The 12,439-nt window shown below is 47.2% G+C and overlaps 1 protein-coding gene across 3 annotated transcripts in view; it reads left to right on the top strand.

The window, feature by feature from the left end:
* Positions 1-12,439, top strand: part of WDR97 (WD repeat domain 97) — a 129,058-nt gene that overhangs the window by 52,467 nt on the left and 64,152 nt on the right. For all 3 annotated transcript variants that reach the window (XM_075211486.1, XM_075211487.1, XM_075211485.1), the window contains one exon: positions 12,218-12,308. In XM_075211486.1, the coding sequence (XP_075067587.1) occupies positions 12,218-12,308 (91 nt within the window). The remainder of the gene's footprint in view (positions 1-12,217; positions 12,309-12,439) is intronic.

Genomic DNA, 12,439 nt, shown 5'->3' with positions numbered 1-12,439 from the left:
TCCTTCTCTGAGAGGGAGGAGGGGAGGGGGTACTGTCAGACGCCGTCCCCGCTGATTCCCTGTCAGACGGGGAACGGACATCTGATCTCCCCGTCGGCTGCCGCAGGACTTCCAGATAGCGGGCGCATGCGCCCTGGGCTCAGTTCCGTTGCTAGGCAACGGGACGCTGCTTCTGTTCCCGCTGCCGCCTCCGCTCTCCACCAATCAATTCAGTCTGGATTCTATTTAAACCTGCCTCTGGCGCCATTAGGGTGCCAGAGTAACAGGTTCACCACCAGTGTTCCTGGCTTCCCTATTCCTCCATACTCCTGAGTATTCTGATTCCTGATTACCTGTTGTGACCCCGGCTTGGCGACCATTCTACTCTTCTGTGTGACCCCTTCTGTACCGTGACTTCGGCTTAGCGACTATTCCTCTGGATTACCCTTTTGTACCTGATATTCCTGACTGCTGTAGAGCAAAAAACGGTATGCAGCGTTTCATTACAGAACGTAACTTCTTCAGAGGGAATGACCAGAGTCATTAGAGGTTTATGGTAGCCTTTATATACACTGCAATTTCAATCAACTCACTAATTAGACTTTATGTAACACACATTTGTGACAACTCGAGATCAGATCTAGCAGCACACATATGTAATTATATGTGTCTGCTCCAAACGGAGGCAAGTCTACTATAAAGTTTGTTTGAACTGAGGCTCTAGTTCATCTCTGCCCAGCACGGAGTTATATATATGGCCTTATAGACATTATCATTCATAGGAAGAAATTTACCACCACGTGTGGAATGATGATTACGGCAACTATCAGCACTATATATCTTTTTGTGGGGAAATCGTAGAGCATTGCTCATGTTTTTTCATCAACATTTTTGACCACACAATTGGCTACATAATATACAGCTGTCACATTTTTTCTTTCATCAGTAGCGTGTGGTTCATATACGTCATAGTGCACTGTGATGTAGTTTGGGTATTTCTCCTCACAATATATCTTTGAAAGCATATAGGTATTTACATGCATGATTTTTAATATACACAATAAACATGTTGATTTTATATACTTGACCACTCGTGATCTGCCACTCATTATTTTTATTAGCCTATATTGGAGACAGTTAGATTTGAGCGCTGCATACCGTTTTTTGCTCTATATCTCTGTATGTTGGTGGGCGCAGCCACTTAGTTTGTGCAGCAGCTTGTCTTCTGTCCATATATTATTGGAAATTGTACATTTTATTATTTTAATATTTTTTTCTATCATCCCATTTACCTTCATTGGTATTGTATTGGCGCCATATCAGGGTTTTTTTTTCTGTTTTTTCCTGACTGCTGTGACCCGGAACCGTCTGACCTCTCTACGCTACACTGGTAACTGGCTAATAGGACCGCGACCTGCGTGCTCTCTGCTGCGAAGTCCAAACCTCCTTGCGGGGGTCCCTGGTGAACACCAGGGGTACGTTAGACTCCGCGCCTGTTTGACCAGTGGCACCAATACCGGTTAGTGTCATATTATCTTCAGCCTCATAGGCCTACAGCGTGACAAGTAGGAGACACACTGAAAGAATAGGAAAGTCTCTGGAGGGTAGCCGCTGTACAGATACAGTGAATGATGAACGCAAAGTCAAGGTGGCACAATATGGGACACTAGAAGAATATACTGCAGTAGACGGATTTCACCACTAGCATGGAGTAGAGGCTTGTCCAGATTACCAATGTGATACAAGGTAGCGTGGAGAGGTCTGCAACTGACAGGTATTTACCACTGGCGTGGAGTAGAGACTTGTCCAGATTGCAGGTGCGATATAAGGTAGCGTGGAGAGGACTGTGGCTGACAGGTATTTACCACTGGTATGGAGTAGAGACTTGTCCAGATTGCAGGTAACATGATCCAGGAGCAAAGGACTCCTTGGTTACCTCAGAGGAATGAGGACCAAGAACAGGCAATGGTAGTAGAGCCGAGGGAGTCTTAAATAGTGAGAGGTAATTAGTCATCTAATAGGGAAAGAGCGGAGGTTTTACCAGTCTTCCGATCCGCACATGCGCAGAAGCATAGCTAAGATGGTGGACGGCCGCGGCGCTGCACAGGCGCCGGCAGAGCAGAGAGAGCCCTAGATCTTGAGTCAGAGGGACCAGCCGACCAGTGAGTGACAGAAATCAGGAGAGGATAGATAAATTTTATGTATCATCCGCATAGAGGTGATACTGAAATCCAAGGAGCTTATTAGTTTTCCTAGAGAAGTGGTGTAGATAGAGAATAGCAGAGGACCTAGAACAGAGCCTTGTGGTACTCCAACTGAGAAAGGAAGTGGAATGGAGTTTGTTCCAGAGAAATTAACACTGAAAGAGTGATTAGATAGGTTGGATGAGAACCAGGATAGGACAGTGTCTTGAAGACCATCACAGGCCCTTCTATGTATTTAAGGCAGGGAGGGCTTAGCCTCCCTGCCATTTATAGCATCAGTTCCTGGTTGCTGACCTGCTCCTGTGTGTTGTGCAGATTCCTGGATTGATTTATTGTGTATGACTTTTGGCTCGTTTCCTGGACTTTGATGCATTGCTGGTGGGCCTGACCTTTTGTTTGTGATTCGGATATCCTAGTCTTCTGCCAGCCCTGACCCTTGCCTGTACCTTACCTCACTGCCTGCTTTTGTCATTTGACCCCAGCTTGTTCTAGGCCACTGTTGTCTCCTGTCATCACCTCCTATTCCACACTGCAGTGATATTCAGTGCGCAGAGTTTAAGACCTGGGGGAACCTGAGTACCTGTAAGCGTAACGTGCTCTACCGAAATGGCGGCTTCTATAGGTGCAAGTGTCACTCACCGGACCGTGAGTGCCTCTACGCTGGTGCGTGGCTCCCTAGCCTTCCTGCCGGCACCTGTCCTTGAACCGCGGCCGTCCGCCATCCTGATGGACTGCGCATGCGCAGCACCCAAGGCAACTCTCCCTATTTAAGGCACCTGTGCTCATTACCTCATTGCCTGATCTTGAGTCTCATTCCCTGTGAGTCTCTGAAGGTGTATCCTGTGTTCTACTAGTGTCTTCAGTTTCCTGTGGATTCCCTGTGCTACTCATAGCTGGTTTCCATACCCGCTACAGTCTCCTGTGTTCTACTAGTGTCTTCAGTCTCCTGTGGATTCCCTGTGCTACTCATCGCTGGCTTCCATACCTGCTACAGTCTCCTGCTTCCTGCCTGTGTCCTCAGCTGGTCTCTGATTACCGCTTCTACTCACCTGTGGTTCCTATACCCGTTGCTGCCGTTCAGCATCTCTGCAGTCCCTGCATCTTCCTGTGGACAGACTGTTCTACTGAATAGCGGTATGCCTATTTGTTATTGACTTTCCACGTTTACTATGCATATCCGCTAGGACTAGCTTCTCCTCTCGGCAGTGGTATCCATACCCGCTATAGACTGTTATTGTTACGCTGAATATCTGTGCTGAGCCAGTCTCTCTACCCAGCAGCGCCACACATACCGTTATAGACTTTGCTGGATATGCTGCATATCTGTTGGGATCAAGTTCCTCTGTGCTCTCAGTGTCTTCATCCTATTACCCTTTGTGTCACGGGCACTAAGAGTCTTTGCCCAGGATATCACCAGATGATGGACTTGCCAGAGAAATAGAGTTGGTACTATGGTTCTCTGGTAGCAGGGTGACAACGGAACAGGAGAAACAGCAGATGGTGAGAGAATGCTCGAGGAAAGTCTATGACTAGCAGCAACTGGTAATGAGTAGATGAATGTACACGAGGAACCAGATGGACAAGGGAACGTGAGGAAAGTCAGTGGTCTGCGTATAGCAAGTTGTACCACTGCTATAGTGAGGAGGAATGTCCAGGAGTAGCGAGAAGGTAGTGAGAGTCAGCGGTCTGCGTATAGCAAGTTGTACCGCTGTCTATAGTGAAGGAATGGAATCCAGGTGAAGGTAGGTAACGGGGAAGTCAGTGGTCTGCGTATAGCAAGTTGTACCACTGCTTATGTGAGAGGATACTTGAACTGGTGTCACGGGGAACAGGAGTCAGTGGTCTGCGTCAGCAAGTTGTACCACTGCTATATATATGTGAGGAGGGGCACGAGGAGATGAATGTAAAGCAGAGTATACACGGGGCACACAGAACTTGATCCCACGATGATATCCACAATACAATGATAACTGACAAGCACTGCTTGAAGTATACAAAGTCACAATAACTATCCAGGCAATAGGAAACAAAGTCAATGTAACAATAGCTTCAGTGGATAGGAGGCTCCGGAGGAGAACACAACTCAGTCCAGATGGATATGCAATACACAAGCAAAGTCAATGGAAAGTATGCATACCGCGGTTCAGGAGAGCAGGCTGTCAGAGAGACGTGCAGGGATTCCTGAACGGCTGAAGGCCGGCAGGAGGAGAGACCACTGGAGGGTGGAAGCGGTAATCAGGTTGGTGCAGCGCACGGCAGGTAATCCAGAATCCACGAAGCAATACTCAGGAAGCAGTAGTAAGTGGAACTGGAAACATGAAGAACACGGGAGAGTTGAGGCTGTCTGGTATCCAGTAGTAGAGGTGGAGGTAGCGGAGAGCTGACACGATAAAACCCAGGAGAGTTGAGACGATCAGGAACTCTGTAGAAGTAACGGAGGCAGCGGATAGGAATCAGCTGAGTGCAGGTACGATGAACACAGGAGAGTTGAAGTGAACTAGAACTCTGTAGAAGTAACGGAGGCAGCGGATAGGAATCAGCTGAGTGCAGGCACGATGAACACAGGAGACCTTCAGAGGCTCATGGGGAATGAGACTCCAAGATCAGGCAACCAGGTAATGATCACAGGTGGTTTAAATAGGGAGGGTGCCTGATCATCCAATCAATTAAAAGTAACAGGTACTGAAGGTTTGAAAGGGCTGCACATGCGCAGACCCTCAGGATGGCGGACGGCCACGGTTCCTGGATACACGGGAAATGGCACTCACAGTCCGGTGAGTGACACTTTGTATGCCTCCACTCATCGGCACCTGTCAGAGCCGGATTTAGACCTCATGGTGCCCTAGGCAAGATATTGGTTTGGGCCCCCCCTCCAGCCGCCCGCACGCCCCCCCGCCCCCCACACACCCCCCAAACCCTCCGCACACCCCCACCCCACGACCCCCCCCAGTCCCCTGCCTCTCTGAAACAATCCATAGCATTATATTTTTTTTAGCATAGCATATACTCCTATAGTTAAGTAGAAGGGTAAACTATGTGCCGCCTCACATCACGCTGCTCCTCCTGCATCACCATGCGGCCCCTCATTATTGTCCCTCTCTTCACACTGTGCCCTCCTTTATCATTACACTGCATCACACTGTGGTCCCAGCAGTTAAAGAATAATGACCATGGACCCCATATTTTGTCAAAGGATCTACCAGAATTTTGAATTATGCTAATCATATACTCCATACAATGAATATTAAGCTCAGTGGTTGAAGTGGAAGTTTAGAAGTGGCGGTATGAAAAATGTAATGAGAATGTAATCAAATGAATGGAATTTTATTATTTTACAATGAAGGCAGTATGAGAAGTAGCGGTATGGCCTACTACCATATACACCCCACTTCCACCACAGATTACCTTTCAATTCACACAAATTGTACTTTTTCTTTAACTAAACTTAGGTATTAATCATAATTAACATGTCAAGAAACTGCAGTTCATGGTTAGCAAGCCCAGTAATAAAAAAAACAGCAGTCTCCTATCACTACCACGTCACAGACCGACCGCCTCTACAGTTACTGACTGCAGCCCTCTACCTACAGAAACATGAAAAATGCTGGAATGCAATAATTATGTTAATATGTCAGTCTTCTGCATGAATCCCATAGTATAACATTTAAACAAGTCAGACCTCCTCATAATATAAATCCCACCAGATTCAGGATAGTTGGCAGACTGCCCTGCTCTCTCCTACCTGTTCTCGTCACTTTCACGGCTTGTGGCTGCTGGTGTCTTTAGATCAGCTGCTGCTTGTCTGGATCCTGGAATGTTGGAGGCCCTATTTGGAAAAAAATGGGTACACGAAATTTAGTAAACTCCAACCAGCCCCAGTGTTAAATCAATATAGCACCCACATTTTATAAGTAGACCTCCCTCCAACCAAAACATTAAATTAATAGCATACACATTTAATAAATAGACCTATTTCCCTCCAAACAGCTCCAACATTAAAATAATAGTGTTACCATTTAAAAAAATAAACCTATTTCCCTCCCACAAACAGCCCCTCATACACACACATAATATAAATACACTGGCCCCTCACACACACATAATATACATACACTGGCCCCTCACACACACATAATATAAATACACTGGCCCCTCACACACACATAATATACATACACTGGCCCCTCACACACACATAATATACATACACTGGCCCCTCACACACACATAATATACATACACTGGCCCCTCACACACACATAATATACATACACTGGCCCCTCACACACACATAATATACATACACTGGCCCCTCACACACACACACATAATATACATACACTGGCCCCTCACACACACACACATAATATACATACACTGGCCCCTCACACACACATAATATACATACACTGGCCCCTCACACACACATAATATACATACACTGGCCCCTCACACACACATAATATACATACACTGGCCCTCACACACACATAATATACATACACTGGCCCCTCACACACACATATTATATTAATATAAATGGTGCCTCTTTATTTTGAGGTAAGAGAGGTGTCAGGATTGAGGCAGCGGGTCAATTGAGGGAATAGTTAATGAGCACGTGTCATGGGGAATGTCAAAGAAAATCTGGGGAGAGTTGTAAGGGTATTGTTGGCTGAGGAGGGGCCGTGTGGGGAAGACTTCTAACTCACATGCCCGCCCTGTGCCCTGCAGTTTCCATCACACATGTCCCCCCCCCTGCAGCTTCCATCAAACATGTCCCCCCCTGCAGCTTCCATCAAACATGTCCCCCCCTGCAGCTTCCATCAAACATGTCCCCCTCAGCAGCTTCCATCAAACATGTCCTCCCCTGCAGCTTCCATCAAACATGTCCCCCTCAGCAGCTTCCATCAAACATGTCCCCCTCAGCAGCTTCCATCCAGCATGTTCCACACAGCAGCTTCCATCAAACATGCCCCCCTGCAGCTTCCAAACATGTTCCCCACAGCAGCTTCCATCAAACATGCCCCCCTGCCGCTGCCAAACATGTCCCCCTCAGCAGCTTCCATCAAACATGTCCCCCCCCTGCAGCTTCCATCAAACATACCCCCCTGCAGCTTCCAAACATGTCCCCCTCAGCAGCTTCCATCAAACATGTCCCCCCCCTGCAGCTTACATCAAACATGTCCCCCCTGCAGCTTCCAAACATGTCCCCCACTGCAGTTTACATCAAACATGTCCCCCCAAGTACCCTACTTACCTCTTTCCACATGAATGATGCCAGGAACAGAAGATGTGATGGAACTCCAGCAGCCCGCCTTCACTGCCTACCATGTGACTGCTGCGATCACATGACCCCATACCGAGTGCAAGGTACAAAACCTTAAGGGGACTTAGGCTCTACCCCTAGCTTTATCACCAGCCCCTACCCTGAATCGCGCCACCCCCTCCCCCGCTGGGCCCCTGAGAGCCGCTAGGCCCTAGGCAGGTGCCTAGGTTGCCTAGCGGTAAATCCGGCCCTGGCACCTGTACACATCCTCAACTATTAAGCAATGGTACAACTTGCTGTACGCAGACCACTGACTTCCCCGCTACCTACCTGCACCTGGACAAGTCTTCTCACCATAAGCAGTGGTAAAACTTGCTGTACGCAGACCACTGACTTCCCCGCTACCTACCTGCATCTGGACAAGTCTTCTCACCATAAGCGGTGGTACAACTTGCTGTACGCAGACCACTGACTTCCCCGCTACCTACCTGCACCTGGACAAGTCTTCTCACCATAAGCGGTGGTACAACTTGCTGTACGCAGACCACTGACTTCCCCGCTACCTACCTGCACCTGGACAAGTCTTCTCACCATAAGCAGTGGTACAACTTGCTGTACGCAGACCACTGACTTCCCTGCTACCTTCCTGCATCTCCTCACGTCCATCCTGATCTCCGTGTTCAAATCTGCCTTTATACAACAGCAACTAGTCGCTGACTCATTGACCAAGATAGCTGCAAGTCACTGACTTTCCTATTCTCTATTGGCATCCTCTCTCCATCTGCTGTGATATATGTTCCGCTAGTCACCCTGCTACCAGAGGACCGTTGTGTTAACTTCACCGCTCTGGTAAGCCCAGTCATCTGGTGAATTCCTAGGCAAGACTCCTAGTGCCCGTGACAGCAAGCTTATGATAATCAGCCGTTAGCCGTAACAGTACACCTACCTGTGGAAGCCTTGACTGGGTACTGTTCCTATTTTCCGGGTCCCTACACCGCCTCTCTTCTTACGTAGAAGTGTTGACCGAATGCTTGACCACTTGTCACTCTGTCACAGGGGATTGCTCATCACCTGACCTGTCTCTCTGTAGCTGTACTGGTTCTGAAAATAAACAGATGTGTAAATGACCCAGGTAAAATTGAAAGGTATACTTCAGACACAAGATTTCCAACTTACCATCCGGATCAATGTGCATCTCGTCCAAACTCTTGCCTCTGAATTCGCCCAGTCTGCCACTTTCGAGAGCCATTAACAGTTTGCTGATCTTGGAGAGTTGAAGGGTACCTTCTGGGAGGTGGTAATACTGCCAGTGCACCCTAATGTTGTGCCCAAGGAAGTTTGCCAACTGATCCAGTTTTGTGTCGTTTAGGTTGGGGACCTATGAGAGAGTAGCAACGTGCTTTCAAAGCTTCGTGGAAGACAGCATGTGGGGATGTTTGGTCTCACAATCTCAGGCAAACAGTTTGCGAGATCAGAGCCTCTGAACTGTGATAAAGCAGCTGGTCTGGCAAACATGTAGACATTTTGGATATCCACTTTGCATTGTTCACGCTTCTCTGCGAGAAGTTCCATTGCAGCTTGCATCGCTAGTGTCCGCAGGATGGGGACTTTTATCCCTCGTATTCCACGGATTTCAATGCGAGTGAAGTGCCGGCATAGCTTCCTCTTAACCTCGGAAAGCACTAGGGTCACATCATCACCTAGATATGAAGTATTTCTTGAGGAGAAGATAGTCAGCGACATCTTGGAAACTTCTCGGTCCCTTCTTCGATTGAACAAGATTACCTGTGCCAGGGTGAATTTTGCAAGCAATGCCCAGTGGTTAAATGTAGGCTTGGTGGATAGACCACATTGGTAGACTTTCTGCTTCTCGTTGAGCTACAAGTGCATCTTTTTCACATCTTCCGTGAAATGTAAGAGCTCCACTTGGACTCCTTAAGAGTTTTTAAGGCAGCTGATGAGAGCAACTCATTCCATCTTGCCTCATATCTTCGTGATGTTGCGTGCATATTCTACCACAGCTGTGCAGCCTCCATCATGGCTCGGCACTCCACAATGCTCGCTATCTTTTGCAGACCATGCCCGACCTTGAGTGACAGCGAAGGTGTCTAAAATGTACCCGTCTCCTCGTCATAGCCAGTTACCAGCTTCATAGAGTCTATTACATGCAGAAAGTTTGATGGGATGGTAAACTCTTCTATCTTCTCCAAAGGCATACCTCTCCTGGCCTGTAGCATTAGCCTTCCCCATTCTCTAAGCTACTGACAGATGTACTTGTGCCTGCCAACATCTGAACCAACCCGAATGCTCCTCCATCTGCATAATACATCGGCCAATTTTGACTGCGAGTAAGATTTCATCTGTCGTCATGTCACTCAAGAGCTACCACTGATGTCAGGTAGAACAGGCTGAGCAAAGGCGCACAGTGACTGTACTCTGTTTTGCCAGGTCTGGGCTTGTTGCCTCTTCAGTTTAGCCTACATTTCTTCTTGTGTCACCACATATATTTTCTTGCAAACAAGCCTTGACAGGCAGTCTGGAAGTTTTCACAGGACCAGAATGCCATGTCCTGTCCTCAGTGTATGTACAAAGTTGCCCTTATTGCAAAGATGCGCCAATTGCATGCACCTTTCATTCGAGTGCTTGGGGAATTTCACGGCCCAGGCTATTTTTGAGAGGGGCTTCTCACAGTACAAGCATTACTGCTTTTTCTTATACACCCTGCAGCCATCACTGTTTCTGGATAGCGTTTGGACAGACACTGCGTTATCTCTCTGACCCTCTGTGTTTAAAACACAGCTTTCAGAAGGTCGAGAATGGTTGTACATTGAACTCATCTCTGGGTACCTGCACTTTGCTCCACTGGCGGGAAATGGGGCATCACAGCTGGTGTCTGAAATGCTGAACTGCTTTCCTTCGAAGTGTCAGGGGCATACTCATCTCCACTGCTCTCTGCCCTATAGTCGGAGCCACCGGTGGGCTCTGTCATGCTCCGCTGTCCACACTTTATCTTCAGCAGCAGACGGATCTAACCGTGTCTTGACCCGTTTGATGTATAAAGCCTTCCGGGAAAGTTGCAGTCACTTCCTCTTCCTGCTCCTGCTAAATAGATGGACGGTCTACTGGCCTCTAGCGGTGGGATGCACACACATTCTCCCCACTACATTGGACACACACACACTTTTGGTCCCACAAAAGTGACTCGCGGAGACATGCTTGATTTTTATGCTGAGCATATCAGCAAGGTCCCCTACATTGATTAGCCTTGGGAAGCATTGTGGGGACCTCAATTTGTCTCCCTACTACGACTAAGGTCCCCACAGTGTTGGTGTATAAACAGGTCACTGTCCCCACAAGCATGTGAATGCAAGTACACACACACACACACACACACACGTCTATTTAATAGCAGCCAATTAAGCTACCAGTATGTTTTTGGAGTGTGGGAGGAAACTGGAGCACCCGGAGGAACCCCATCATGCTATCATGTTATCATGGATCAGAATCTCTAAGAAATGCTTCCAGCACCTTGTTGTATGTGTATATATATATATATATATATATATATATATATATATATATATATATATATATTGCCAAAGACACAATTATTGTTTAAATTAGACAACTTGTGGCATAACATGTACATAAATACTGTAATCCCTTTTCTCATTCACGAGCTGTCTCCTGTAATTCTTCCGCCTCTATATTCTGTTCCCCCCCATAATTCACTCCGACATCCCTTCGTTTTCTTGCCTTATATACAAGCAGCAGGCGGAGGTGAGGCTGTCCCTGGGTATCACACACCATGCTGCTTCCCTGAAGGGCAGTGAATACGCGCAGTACATCACCATGCAGCCAATCAGTGACACAGAGCAGCATCATGTAATGCCAGGGTCATCCCCTCATCTGCCCTTTGTCTGTATACATGGTAAGAAGTAGAGGTGATGGGGGGAGAACGATTTACAAGGAGAGGAAGAGTAGCAAGTGTGGAAGGTGGTCAGACATCCTATGGACTCTAAACCTCTAAACTTCCGCAAATTCTTAATGGTCATCTACAAGCTCTCTGTGTCTGGTCCACACACACTTCCCATTGAAAAACATATATCGCACTTCATGCACAAGGTTTAGAGCGGCCAGTGAAATGTGGTGGGTTAATATTTCACACATTGTAGCATTTGAAGCTCGACCCCCGTTTAGTGGACATAATTAGCCCGCTCACATTATAGGCTGTGGACATCTGTATAATCAGGACAATGAGTTCTCGGTGAAGGCTCCACAGTATACAGATATTTGTACAATGTTGTATTCCCAGTTCCAGCTATACCTGGATACTACAGCCCTAGATGACTGAAAGATCACTGTGAGATGAGACCATCAACATGACAGCTGCCAGTTCCACCCCATAAAGTTCCATCCTGACCCCAATAGTGGCAGTTGGATATATTCCTTGGATCAATCACCCCCATAAGGTGCTAATCCATATTTACATTCTGTTAGTGAATTTGTCTTTGCCTCACCATGTGGACAGGAATCTACAGACTAACCACCCTTAAGAACTCTTCCTATGTTCATGGTGAAATTGTGTTCTGTAATATGCGATAGATGACCCCTTGGCCTCACATCTCACATCTGAGTCTTGGAGAGAATAATAAATTAGCTGGTTTAATTATTCTAACATCCAATATGCAGATTATATGCTTTATGTTCCCTCATGATGGGACCATTCCCTGAAACGCAGTCTAAAGGTCAGTCTCTGTTTCGTCAGGTCTCTGCTCCTGTCCAAGGTTGCGATTAGTGGCCACATGTGGAAGAGACAGAATGGTCCGAATTTGGAATGAGGAGAACCAGCTGCTCAGGTAATTCCTCTATCTCTCCTCAGGTGGCATTAGATGTGTATTATGTATAATGGCCAAACTGCTCACAACAGGTCCGTGCAGCAGATGACCGCACCTACATGACCGCAGCCAATTCCTGCCTATAGACCAGC

The sequence above is a fragment of the Mixophyes fleayi genome, chromosome 5, assembly GCF_038048845.1.
Source record: "Mixophyes fleayi isolate aMixFle1 chromosome 5, aMixFle1.hap1, whole genome shotgun sequence".
NCBI classification, from domain to species: domain Eukaryota; kingdom Metazoa; phylum Chordata; class Amphibia; order Anura; family Limnodynastidae; genus Mixophyes; species Mixophyes fleayi.
This window is presented reverse-complemented; position numbering and strand designations above follow the sequence as displayed.